General features: G+C 37.0%; 1 protein-coding gene across 1 annotated transcript in view; it reads right to left on the bottom strand.

Annotated features, from left to right (window-relative positions):
* Positions 1-14,636, bottom strand: part of LOC124596235 (WD repeat-containing protein 13-like) — an 84,233-nt gene that overhangs the window by 69,121 nt on the left and 476 nt on the right. Inside the window, exons 3-6 of the mRNA XM_047135299.1 lie at positions 2,866-2,982; positions 2,597-2,761; positions 2,361-2,514; positions 2,101-2,267 (exon numbers count right to left, since the gene is read on the bottom strand). Of these exons, the coding sequence (XP_046991255.1) occupies positions 2,101-2,267; positions 2,361-2,514; positions 2,597-2,761; positions 2,866-2,982 (603 nt within the window). The remainder of the gene's footprint in view (positions 1-2,100; positions 2,268-2,360; positions 2,515-2,596; positions 2,762-2,865; positions 2,983-14,636) is intronic.

Consider the following 14,636-nt stretch of genomic DNA (forward strand, 5'->3'; position numbering starts at 1 on the left):
TCCCGGAGAGCCCTGGTCTTCTTGTCCACTATGTTAGTGGGATCACACTCCACTGCTAATACTTTATCCGCTGATGGTTTATCAAAGTTATTATTTTCCTTCCTCCTGAAATTCATGTACTTAGTCTTAATTTCATTAATAGCAAAACCTCTAGGAAGTATGGCCTCTGTCCGGTCACTTATTGTTGTCTCTAGTGAAACTCTTCTTCTGCTAATATTTGCTATATCATTAGCACACGGACATATCTGGGTTGACTTTCTGCCTTTGTAACCAGACATTTGAAGCTTTTTCAAGACTCAGATTAGAAAGCACAGTAGAGATGGTGTCCCTTGTCCATCTCTTTTACTAATGCTAAACCAGTTTCCCCTTCTACAAGTTCTCCTTAACAAGTTCTTTACAACACAAAAAGTCATGAAAATTCTATCTTTATTATTAATGCCTACTCCATCCTTGACATAAAGTCTGTCAATATACTGTTTTTACAGTATAGTGAATGTGACTCTATGACTAAGTGAATAACTGCCCAACTACAAATCCAGGGACTCGAGTTCAATGCTCTGTTGAGCCTATGTCTTTTTGACACTTACTTTTTCCTTCAATTCTGGCAATGATTTATTAATCTGAAAATTGTCAAGTTGAATCATGTTCTCGAGTCAACATTAAACTGTAGCTCTCCTTATAATCAGGCTTACCTTTTGCTCAGTATTAGCTTGGACAGTTCTGGTTTTTAGTGCTCTCCGGGCTTACAAAAATGTCTGCTGTTTGAAAATTTTACCATTGGGAAGAAGTTTTTTTTTTAATTTTATTAATTTTTTAAGCTTTAGTCCTATATGTTTGAGTTCACATTTTTAAACATTCTCTTACGCTGTGCCTCTCTGAGACGACCTTGGAGCAAGCATTGATGGCAATGGGAAAGAGTGCCTAACTGTTCTACCAGTTTTCCCTTAGTCATTTGGTAATACAGCAGGGGCACTGTATTTATGTTGTTTTTATGTGTGAAGTAACTTGTCTACATATTTTGATAATTTTATCTCTATTCATTTTTTGTCTTATCGTTTAGCAATGGGTAAAAAGAAAGAGTGTGTTTAATGTAAACATGCAACACAAATATGAACTTTTGTAATTGTACACTATGAACTGGGGAATTTTCTGTTGCACATAAAGAAAAGGGTGATACTATGTGAACAGCTAAATATACGAGTGCTATTGATACTACTGCTTCATCAAATATAAGAGATTTTCTTAATGCCAAAAATAGGAATAACAGTGATCTGGAGGGTGCTGCTAAAGAGGCTACTCTATCATACCACAGTGCTAGACATGAACCAAGTTGTTAGAACTAAAACTGAGGCAATTATTGTTATATCTAGTGGAGAGTACAACTGAATAAATGAAGTTAATGTTTCAGGACCCAAAAAAGATAGTAAGCCTACTTACAATTGGCTGGATAAGTCAGTTCAAAAGTCAGAGGAAGGCAAAGGTATACCAACAGGACTGTGCACTGTAAAGAACTTTAGTGTTCAAACCTACCTTCAGTGTGAGGACAGCTTTACTTACTTAAATATATATTATTAGCTCTTCTAATAATATCAGTTCATTAGTCATTATGAGCTGAATATTTTGTTTATCCATCACCAATAGAATTAAAATCTAGTCAAAACATACAGTTTTCAAGAATTTACTTAACAATTTCAGAGTGATTTCTCAACTGGCAGTCAGTCATATAACATTCATTAGTTCAGATTTAGTAACAAGGGAAACATAAGTGAACCTTAAGTTTCTGGTATCACCTTCATGAATCTAAAAGAAAAGGTACAAGCACAAATAGTTAGAAGAAAATAAGACATTAATTCTGTAAGGGAAGATAAGGAGTGTCAACTTATTAACTGCTGAAATTATTATTACATCAGCTGGTAAATAGACTCATGTATTCGGCTACTAATAAGAAATACTTCGAAACACCAAGTTCACGTAAACATACATACACGAGAGGGGAGGGTGACAGGGAGGGATGGAACAGAATAAAAATCTACAGTCCAAAATAATACTGAATGCTATTAAGTCTGATATCCTTTCACAATGAATGTGTCAAAAGGATACAACAACCATATTATTATTTGCTGGCTGAAAGAGGCAGGAAAGCATTTCTGAACCCATCTGGTCTTTAACAACTCTTAAACATTTCTGCGTTGCCACATGCCACAAGCACAGTGTCCCATCCAGTGAACAACTTACCATTAGATCATTTGAAACAGACCAATCACAATCTGCAAATTAATTGTTCTTATTTTAATTTTCATGTCACAATTATAAAGAGTAGTGGAAAAAGTATAGCTCAATATTTTATGTAACTGACACACCTGTAACAGCTTTCTTATGACCTCTCAAAATAACTTCAACACATGGAGGAGTTGCTGTCACATTGCATATGGAAACAGTTCCATCAAAAGATGCACAACATAAATGAGAACGATCATTATTTGCAAATTTCAATACTGTGACAGCAGCTGTGTGCTGAAAATGCAAGAGAACACTATTGCAAGAAAGACATCATAGGATAAAGATTTATTCCTCCAAATATCACATTAACGATTACCTGATCAAATATATGATGCACTCCAACAAAAGCATAGTTCTCAGCGATTGTTGTGCCACCCACAATAGCTCGTGATGCCTCTGCCTGTTTTGTAGGTACCACTATTCCTTGCTCACTCATAATACTTTCCTGTTGTAGTCTTGAGCTCTCAGGAGATTCACTGATCTACCCTGGCATAAATTACATCAACTGAAACAATTCTCCATTTTTATGGATAGTGCAATAATTTACATAAGGCTTGACATTCTTTGGAACAGTTTCTTTCTTACCCGACTGCTACTCCTCGCACTCCTGCTACGTAGACTGCTCTGATCAAATGATAGGCCATACCTCTGTTGCAGGAGTTGGCTTCTTATTTTGATATACTGCTTTCGCAACACTGTATCCTTTAAGCAAATAACAACCACACATAATTTAACCCACATGTACAATACTTCTTATAGGCAGTACTATGTACTGCTCTACAACTAAATAAACAAAAGGGGGGAAAGACAACTTTGCCTACAGCTGATTTGTGCAAGGTGCATAGTCACATGTGACAGTACAGAGAGTTTACTAGAGTTTCAATTAGTGTTCGTTTGAGTGTCTCTCTAGTTGTGTGTGTACTTAAACTAGAAAAAGGTGAGGTGTCTCAAAAGCTAGCAAAGTTTCTGTACTATTACATGTGTCTGTACACCACACACAATCTAAACTAATTTATCAATTAGCTACATGTGAATCATTGCCATTCCTCATTTTTATTTATTTATTGGTTGGTTGATTTGGGGGAAGTGACTAAACATCAAAGTCATTGGTCCCATCAGATTAGGGAATGATGGTGGAGGAAATCAGCAATGTCCTTTCAAAGAAACCATCCTGTCATTTACCTACAGTGATTTAGGGAAATCACAGAAAATCTAAATCACGATGGCCGGAAATGGGTTTGAACCACTGTCCTTGTGAACGCCCACCCAGTGTACTAACCACTGCACCACCTCATTCGGTTTTTAATTATTATTTCTGTCATTATTGTGAGGTGCATACAAATAATTTATTGAACAGATAAACTATAAAAATTAGGGGTCTCAACTCAAAACTATTCTTCATGACAAGTACACTTATTTTGGTAATATGTCATTTAAAAAAAAAAGAAAATTTTCAGCTACATGAAGTTAATAGCAATGAAAGAAGGCAAAACTGACACAGGCTTATGAATGATGATAGCAACAAACAGAAAATAGTATAAACAATGTACATTTTATATTGAGCAATTCTTGCCGAAATAAGTTCATTTTGAAAGTCAAAATGACTGCATATTTGACAAGGGTACTCTATTAGCTCCTAGACCTTATATAATAGCATTGATCTGTCTTACCAATTTATTTATTTATTTATTTATCTATCAGGCTCTGTGGGACCATGTGAAACTAGCTACTTGGTCACAAAGTAAAGTCAGCACATAGTTTACAGAATGTTGGTTACAAAACTCATTAACAAAGGAATTAATGAAACACAGCAAAATTACAAGGGAGTATTTGAATAAATAACACATTATAGAGAAAAGTTCTCAATGTCTGTGAGGAACTACTGTACAGAACAGTAATAGTGTGCCACAAGGAAACCTTTCAACTTGGATTTGAATATTTGGAATTTGACACCCAATTTTTTTAGTTATGTTGGAAGCCAACTGAAAACAAAACCTACCGAATAGTGCACACCTCAATGTACAATGCTCAAGGAACAAAAGAAGACTAGGGTTTAAAGTTCCATTGAGAATGAAGTCATTAGAGACAGAGCACAAGCTCACACTGTTTCAAGGCTGGGAAGGAAACTGGCCGTATCCTTTAAAAAGGATCACTCCCAGCATTTGCCTGAAGCGATTTAGGGAAATCATGGTAACCTAAATCTGGATGGCCAGAGGGGGATTTGAACTGTCATCCTCCTGAATGCAAGTCTAGTATGCTAACCACTGCACCATATTACTCAGTTAATGCCTAAGGAAGTGTTATCCCAGTTTATACTGTTTATCTTTCTAGTGTTCACTGAATGAATGTTGCACTTTCTTTTGAATGACTCAATATGGACAACCAAAAATCCCATTAAATACACTGATAGAAAAAAAAATCCCAACACCAAAACATAATTGATGTAGAGTGATGAGATAAGGGGATTACATTTGTCTAGGTTTAATATTTAAGTGATTAATATTGCAGGATTACAAGTTAGTGCTGTTACATTAATAAATCATGTAACTCATAGAATGTTGAATGCAAGCATTCAAATACGCATGCAATGTGTTGTACAGGTGCCAGATGTCAGTTTGTGGGATGGACTTCTATCCTGTTGCACTTGGTCCATCAATACAGGGACAGTTGGTTAATGCTCGTTGTAGATGATGCTGGAGTTGTCATCCGATGATGTCCCATAAATGCTTCACTGGAGAGAGGTCTGGTGATCAAGCAGGCCAAGGCAACATGTTGACACTCTACAGAGCATCTTAGGTTACAACAGTGGTATGTGAGCAAGCCTTATCCAGCTAGAAAACACCCTGTGAAATGCTTTTTATGAATGGCAGCACTACAGGTCGAATCACCAGACTGATGTAAAAATTCGCAGTCAGGGTGTGTGGAACAACCAAGAGAGTGCTCCTGCTGTCATACGAAATTGCACCCCAGACCTTAACTCCAGGCATTGATCCAGTGTGTGTAATACACAGAAAGGTTGGTTGCAGGCTCTCAACAGGCCTCCTCCTAACCAATATATGGTCGTCACTGGCACTGAGGCAGATAATACAACAGACCTCCACCCCGCCCTCCAATGAACTCTCACCTGTCACTACTGAACTCGCAAATGACAGTTTTGGGGCCAATGGAATGCATGCTACAGGGTGCTGGGCTCAGAGCTGTCCTTGAAGTTTCTGATTTGTTGCAATTTGTTGGGTCACTGTGGTGCGAACTGCTGCTCAAATTACTGATGTGACAGAGTCATACACTGAACACAATGGACTTCCCTGTCGGTGGTGTCGTGTGGTCATCCAGAGACCTGTCTTCTTGAGACTTTACATTCTGGTGACCACTGTTGCCAGCCGTCAAGTACAGTGGCTGCATCCTGCCTAGTTTTTCTGCAGTATCACAGAGGGAACATCCAGCTTGTCAAGGCCCTGTTACATGACCTTGTTCAAACACGGTGTGGTGCTGATACTGGAATCTTTGTCACATTAATGGCATTCTTGACTAACGTCAACTCACTACATCCAATCTCAAAGATAACTAACTCACGACTGCTACAGCGTACATTCAAATGAAACCTGATTTTCATCCTCACAGTGGCACTACTAGTGCCACTCTTATGCGAATGGCATGAAATTTGTATAGAAATCATATTCCAGATGTAGAATCATGCCTACCAACTTTCATTTGTGCTGCCCTAATCCTTCTTGATGCTGCATTTTGTGTGTATTTGTGTGTGTGTGTGTGTGTGTGTGTGTGTGTGTGTGTACACAAGGATGGCAGAGTTAGAATTCTGTAATATCTGAACAATAGGCTACATGAAGTTTGCAAACAACACTGCCCTTTTCTAAGCTAAGAATATTCTTGCCGAGTGCACAGAATTGCCCCAAAATGTAATACCACAAAAGACAGTCAAGTGAAAGTAAGCAAAGTAAACAAACCTCTGCATTTCAATGTCAGAGATGCTGGACATCATTTCTATAGTAAAGACAGCAGCATTCAGTTTCTACAGAAGATCTTGAACGTAATACTTTGAAGATAGTCTTCCATTCACCCTCAGTCTTAAGAATTTAAAATGATCAATTCCACTGACCCTTTAATCAGACCGGGACAATAAAATTTTGCTTTTACAAGATTTCCATGTCAGAAACTGTATGCATTGCATTCTGTTGTAGTTAAGTGTTAATCTGTTCTTTCATGTACTATTGTTATGGACTGCCTTGTTAGCTATATTATTTATATTATATTCCATGCCTTTCACAATAACACTTGTGTTATCTATAAAGAGAATAGAAGAAAAGCAATGGACACAGAACGGAACTCTGTGACACCCCTCACTTTGTATAACTCCAGTCAGATGCAGACCTTTCCTCTATTTGTCAATGCTGGAGGATAATCTGCTTCGTACTCTTCAAATATGAAATGACCATTGTTGAACATTTTCCATAATGCCATAAATGCCAACATATGCAGAAGTATTGCATGACCCACACTCAAATGCTTTTGTTAAATTGAGGAAAATACTTACTGTTATCAACATATTGTTTAGTTCTGATAGTGCAATAACTTTGAGCAATGATCATCAATTTTGTAAACATGCAAACACAAGTATTTTACATACGTATACCATGTCATCTGCACAGACGGTAAACAAAATAGTATTCTGAATGGTTTGACTGTGGGGTTTCTGCTGTTTGTCTAAATGATAATGATTTACCATTTAATTTGAAATGAGAAACAAGTTCTTTTTGCGGACAATAGAACTGTTCATTCACGAATATCGTGGTTCAAATCCCCAACCAGTAAAATCCCAGGATTTTCATGCTTACCCTAGACTGCATAAAACAAATGCCAGGATAATTACTTTGAATAGGACATAGCCAATTTACTCCTTATCCTTTCCTAATCTGAGTATGTGCTGTTTCTCTAAAGTGCCTGTTGTCAGTGAGGCATGTCATCCTAATCTTCTTCCTTCTTCTCTTCACTTCAAGCATAACTATAAATACCTATTATTGGGGCCAGGTCATAGTTACTTCTCTATGATTAAGAGTGAAACTGATTCCTGAGAACGAATTACAAATCTGTTCAGGTATTATCTTAAATGTGTCAGATGTGGTTGACATTGTGTTTTTGGTCAATATGCCCCTGCAAGCATTAGAGGGTTGCTATAGTAGGAAAAGTAAGTTTTTCTCTTTTTGCAGCACTGTTGAGTAATGTCTGTTTTTTTTTCCTTTTCTTTTTGTTAAGAATGTAAACATCCTGTCATTTAATGAGCCAATAATTAGTACAATGAAGCTACGATTTCCATAGTTAAAATTTTGTGATCCATACTACCAAACACATTCAACAGGTCACTGAAGGTGCTACGTGTTTTCCTTGTTTGGATTTGTCATAACTACATTAGTGAGATCAAATCATATTTTCGACAGTATACTATTACCTCAATGGTTTTGGAGAAGACTGAAAGACATAGATGCATTCACAATAAGAATTTTTTTCAAAATGTGTTGCTACTCTATACTTCAGTACTTCATAAAGTACACCAAGTCATTGACTGACTGTAAAATGCTCAAAGAAGGTCATATCAAGTCAGTGCAACAGTGCAGTACATCATTAAGCACACTTACTACAACTTAAGGATTTCTGCTGGTGGACAATGCAACCAGCTGCCACAAATACTTTTGATTTTAAATACATGTTATTTCAATGCCATAACTGGTTTTACATTATCAAGTGCCTCTTCAGATGGCTAATGTTTCCGATTAAATTAATGCCTTCATCAGCAGTACGTTTTCTGCTCCTGCACTACACAAAAATATTTAACACAGCATGACAACATGCTTCTATTGAAAATCAGAGACATTAGCCATCTGTAGATGAGCATGATAGCCAGAAAATGGTTATGAGATTGAAATATAGCACATTTAAAAGTAATTGTGGCTGTTTGCACTATTCACCAACAATCCTTAAAGGCTGCCAAATTCACAAGATTCAGCAGGGATAAAATAAAATTGATTATTGCTGTAATCATTTTAGTGAGTTTTTCTTTGAAGCTGATATCCCTTAGTAATATACAAGATGTTTTCCACAGTAAATATACCATTTACACACTTGATATGATGCTGGAAAGCTCTGGGTGGCGAACGAACAAGTTATGACACACACACACACACACACACACACACACACACACACACACACACACACACACAGAGAGAGAGAGAGAGAGAGAGAGAGAGAGAACTCTCCATTTCTCTCCTGTATCCATAATTGCACTGAAAATATTAATTCACTGGATATGGTGGTCACTAATTTTAAATTATTTTTTATTTCTCATGACTGCAAATAGGTAACAGTATCTTAGTTTTCTTACTTTCTTTTTTCCATTTCAATAATGTATCAAACAATTTCTTTTACTTTTGCAAATTTTTGTCATGCAAGGAGCTGCTTTTCAGTTTCTTTTATGACATGGAGGATGTCACAGTACCGACTGTAGTGCAGCCTCAATTACTAATTCTTAGTACTCTGAATTTGGTACCATCGCCCACCTGACAAACAGTACTTTGATCCAAGATGTGGAAATCCTTCTTCCTCAGTTACCCCTTTATGGTCTGCGAGGAAAACAATACTGAAAGTGCTGATGAAACACATTTAAGAAGGAATTGCATTTCCTGTTTACATTTTTCACTTCTTGTTACTGCTCTCTCTTTATGGTGTGTCTAAATATTATGATACATTATCATGAGAAGGGAAGTTGCTAGCGTATAGCGGAGATGCTGAGTAGCAGGTAGGCACAACAAAAGAACTCTCACAATGCCTAACTGCAACTCAGCATCTCTGCTATATGGTGAGTAGCAACTTTCCTCCTCACAATACTTTTACATTCCATCCTGGATTTTCCATTATTATGATACATTTATTGTTTACAATTCTGTTATACAGTATGCAACCTCTAGTGGCTCAGTCCAACTTGATGGAACACATCATTGTAACTACTTGAACATAATAATTAGACAAATTATTTATCATCATGTTAATATATGTGACTAGACAGTTGTACCTAAGGAACAGTTGTTGATGGCTTGGATTATCCCACTGTATGTTATTAGTGTGAATGAACTAAAGCTACATATCAATGATTACATATGTTCACAATGATTAGTTAATTACAAAGCCTCATTCCATATTTGTTAGAATAATTAATTAATAAGAAAACTTTACTCTATAGCTCTTCAAATAAACAAGGTAATGACAGTCTAAACTACAGTTTTGTTATCCAACAGATACAACAGAAAAAGGATGCTCTCAACACATGAATTGTTTATGACACTACTGCCTTGTCCCGAAACTTCGCCTTCCTTAATTTCCATTTACAACATAGATAAGATAAGAATGTAACTTCCAGAGTTATGGTTAAACTGCATGGGTTTTTTTTTTTTTGTTAATTCTTGCAACTCTTTCTTACTATACATTACGTCGATTAGATAAAAACAAAAAACAGCCTAAAGACAACTGTAAGGTAGGCCTACTGGCTAGGTGGGTCAGTATTTAACTAGAGATGTGTTCTTGTACTCTTCTGACAGACAAAAACAGCATGATAGCACTATCATAATAATTAAAAAATATGTAAACACATCTGCTTAGTGGGCACAAAGAACTGGTAGAAGGGGATTGAGGTACTTCACTTACAGCAGTAGTTTTATTCTACTGGTAAATTAAGTGGAAGTTACTGCCCAGATATAGCTTCACTTCCACATTTACCAATGGTGACTGAAACAAAGCAGGACATACTTCACATCAACTTTTCACACCAATACCTGATGGCACCTACAGTACACATAAACAAAATTGTCAGCTTTCCATCCACTGATGTTACAAGCTAACGAGGGTAACACTGTCCCAATAAATTTGTATGTCAATACCCAGGGCTCTGTATCACTGCCACAGATATCAGACTTTCAGAGAGCACTGTGGAAATCAATAGTGTGGACTAAAAGCAAATCGCACCAGGATCCAGATACAAGCATGTCTAAACAAATGACAATCTACTGCCTAACATTACAAACATACAAAATGCGCATCAAATGTCAAAAATCCAATATGCTGACTACTGGGGTGTCACAGGAATAAAATTAACCACATAATGGGTGACATAACTTGTGGAGTTACTCAACGATCATTAAGGAGCTTATTCTTGTCCTCGATATACACAAATGATCTTCCAATTACTTTAAAGGATAGAATTGGAAGGAGAATCAGCTTTGGCTGTATTTTGTTGTTTTATTGTCAGCAAAATGTGTTTTCAGTCACTTAGTGACCATCCTCAGTGCTATAATATACAATTAAAATTGGATGGTCACTAAGCGACTGAAAATTGATTTTGCTGACAATAAAACAACAAAATATGGCCAATGCTGATTCTCCTTCCAATTCTATCCACTATTTGGTCGTGGTGCACACATCACTCCATTGATGGCACAATAATATTAATCAATGGTACAAACTCAGCCTTACCAGACTTGAGTCAAATGATAGCTAAACAGACCTACAACTGATTCACAGTACAGAGTTTAAGAACTAATCTCACAAAGACCAGTATTACACAATTTCAAACAAGCAAAAGTGACCAGCTAGCATCAGAAACTGACATTAGTGGTCATACACTAAACAAAACTCTTGTGTAAGCTCCCTAGGAGTTCAGTTAGACAACAAGTTAAAGAGGAATACCACATGAATAAAATAATCAAGAACCTTCGTTCACAATATTTTGTCCTTAGAAATGTCTCTCAATCTGTGTCGCCCTAATGACAAGAGTGTTGGCTTCTTTTGCATTTTTTTCACTCCTTGTTGTCTCACGAACTTTTTTATTTATTCAGTGGAAGTGAGAAGCAAGAATATTGATCCAAATGGATAACCTTGGAGAGGCCTTTTTTTAAAGCACTACACTACTCTTACTTCCAGGTACAGTTACTCCTTAATGATTTTTTTTCTGGCAACAGAAATCAGTTTAAGCTGCATTAAAATGTCAGCAGTTGAAACCAAAGAAAATAAATTTTCATGTAGACTTTATATCCTTGTCAATGTTTAGATCAAATTGACTTTGGCATAAAGGTATTTCACAAGCCTCCAACCAAACATAAATTAAAAAATCAGGACTCCTAATCAATTCAAAAGAAAAGTAAAAATACACCTCATTACCCACTTCCACCCAACATCAACACTCGAAGATTGAAAAATTCTTTTAGCTGTACGGCAATTAGCAGTGTACATTGTAATGCTTTATGACAAGTAGTAATGTGTGAATACTGTAAACAAGACACTGTGTTTACAGATGCACATAACTATTTCCTTTGAAAAATATCATTGTAAGCAACTACATATTAAGCTACCACTAGCAGGTAATATAAATAAGAAAGCATCAAATTTTTTTAGAGTATGAACTTTGTTCTTAATTTACTTGCTTCAATTTAGCTGGCACAAGCATAATTGGCACTATACAGTATAGTGACAGTTTATTGTTAATACAGTGTTGAGACAATGTTTGTATGATTTGCATGTCTTTTGTTAATATGTACTTTGACTTACTCCACTTCCCTGGATGTTCTGCTTCATGCAATCTTAGAATCTGCAGAGTATGATTACGGACTGAATGGAAGTTGAGGAGAGGTGGAGGAGGGGGAATGAAACAATTGGGATTCAAAAGTCAAAAGAACATGAGAGAAGAAACAAATTTAACAACTTGGCAGTAAGAGCCCACTTATCTGCATGACACTGCACCCTGTATGGTCTGGATGGAAAGATATCATACAGCAACTGTATCTGCTACTGAGGTAAAATGGCCCACAACTGTTGCAATGGATTCTTGATATCCTAACTACTGGCACTGGGACAATGTTGACGTCCAAGCTGGTTGCACATACATGTTCTATTGGGAACAGATCTGGAGATCCTGCTGGCCACAGGAGTACCACACCATATCACAAACAGTTCATACAGACATGTGTCACATGTAAAGGAGCATTGCCCTGTTGAAAAATGACACCACAATACTGGCGCATGAAAGGCAACATATGAGGTCGCAAGGTAACTATAATGTACTATTGTGCTGTCAATATTTCCTTCGAACACTACCAGCCATGACCTGAGGTCATACTTGGTGGCTCCTCACACCACGACATGAGGGTAACACCGTGTGCTTCTCCACACCATTGGAAGAATGGGGCCCTCCTCAGCTTGCCACCATACTTGCAGACGATGGTCATCCAGGGTAATGCAGAACTGTGATCCACTGCTGAACACAATGTTATGTCATTCATCAGTAGTCCATGCTTCCTAGTCATAGTACCATTCCAGACAGAGTTGTTTGTGTTGTGGTGTTAATGGCAGCCTACACACGGGATGCTAATTCTCTAATCCAGATGCTGCTAGTCTCCAACCAATGGTGCAGGATGACACAGAATGTTGCTGAGAGTACTTGTTCTCTGATGACAGGTGCAGATGTGAAGCAGTTATGATGTACTTGATGAACAATATGGTGACCCCTCTTGTGGTGGTCAGACATGGTCGACCAGAACCTTGACAATGAGCATGCCTGTGCTCATGTTCCCACGCAGTTGAACATCAGCCCATTGTTACCTCAGATCTCACAAATCTGGATAACGCAAAATTCGTCTAGCCAGCCACAACTAGATCTCTTTTAAACTATATTAGGAACTGATAATGCTGTCTCATTTGAGTACACAACACGTCCTTGTCCTTGAAAGTGAGTACTCGACAACTGATGCTGCCCACATCCCTTACATACCCTACCAGGCCCGGTAAAAATACTAAGAAAAACACTAATGCACTGTGGCAGCCGTTTTACCTGTCACAAAGAATCACAACTCTAATCATTTACATACCTGGCAATGGTACATACATGCACAAAGTTATACTGACATCCAACCATGTCTTCTGGATGCTTCACTTTTTTTGTCAGGTGGTGTATTTCTGGTCTTTAAGTATGGATCTGCGGTTCCAAAATACAGAGATTCATTACTGATAAATTTATGCAGCTGTTGTGCCAATCAAAATCTGTATATATATGATATGTGTGGCCTTTCTCTCTTCAGTAACCTAAATTTATTTCAACTATTTAAATACACATAAGTTTATGCTAGCATTTAATGATGTATCAAAGCAAGATCGATAGATATAGAACCCAGATTAATTCTGGAAAACAAACGTCAAGGTAGTGCCAATGATTTTCTGGAACAACTAAATTAGTATTTCACTGATAATTCAGAATCACTAAGTTATAATGGAATCATTAAATTATGAATGACAGATAGCCTATCTCATATTGACTCAAAATCAAACAATTAAAAATGGAGCATATTAACATGAAAGTTTTAATTACAATTCAAAAAACATATTTGAATAGTGTTTTAGGTAACTGCCAACTTATCATAAAAATAATTTCTTTCTCCAGTAGGTAACCCGTCTGCAAAATACCTTTGATGGTTGTGTATCAAGTATGCTGAGGGCAGATAGGTTTGTACAGAATGTATGTTGGTATATGGGAGACACTTGTACCACGTTCACAATAAAATGATATTCTGTCTACGACAAAATTTACAAATCACAAAGCACAAGATCCACACCTGTTGCATATGGTATTATTAGAAACATCAGTGGAACACTGCTACAGAAACATGCAGAACAGAAGATGTTAAAACATAGGCACACAAGGCTAATGGCACTTTCATCAAATTATTCACATTACGGAGAAGCAATAGTACCTTCAGTACCATTGTGAAACCTGTGATCGTCTATGAATGTGAAATATGGAGCATCATCAAATATATCATGCACAAATTACAAGTGTTTATAGTTGGTTATCTTTGGCAGTATTGGTACATTAGTTTCAAATAATTTAGCTGGGTCAGATTCAAGTGAAGACTGATGAGACTATTAAGCAAATACTAACCAGTTTAGAAGTAAGAGAAAATGGGCCGCAAGAAAATACTGTTACGATCAAACTATGGTGTTACAAAAAGTGAGGAACACTCCTGAACATCGCAAAACGCAGCGCCATAATGACAAATTACCAGTAGTGTGGTAAAACTTACTGATATTAAGAATTTAGCTAAGAACTGAGCCCTCTAGAGATCTTCTATCAGAAGCGTCTATAATTAATAACATTCTCATCTGGAATGATTCGTTTGCTACCAAGATCATAGGGAGTAAGCAATGCTTATATGGCAGTAACTGGCATTTCTGTCATATTGTTATCTACTAAACCATCCATTTTTCATCGCAATCAATGACAACAACTGCAGAGGTCTTGTAAC

The sequence above is a fragment of the Schistocerca americana genome, chromosome 2, assembly GCF_021461395.2.
Source record: "Schistocerca americana isolate TAMUIC-IGC-003095 chromosome 2, iqSchAmer2.1, whole genome shotgun sequence".
Taxonomy (NCBI): Eukaryota; Metazoa; Arthropoda; class Insecta; order Orthoptera; family Acrididae; genus Schistocerca; species Schistocerca americana.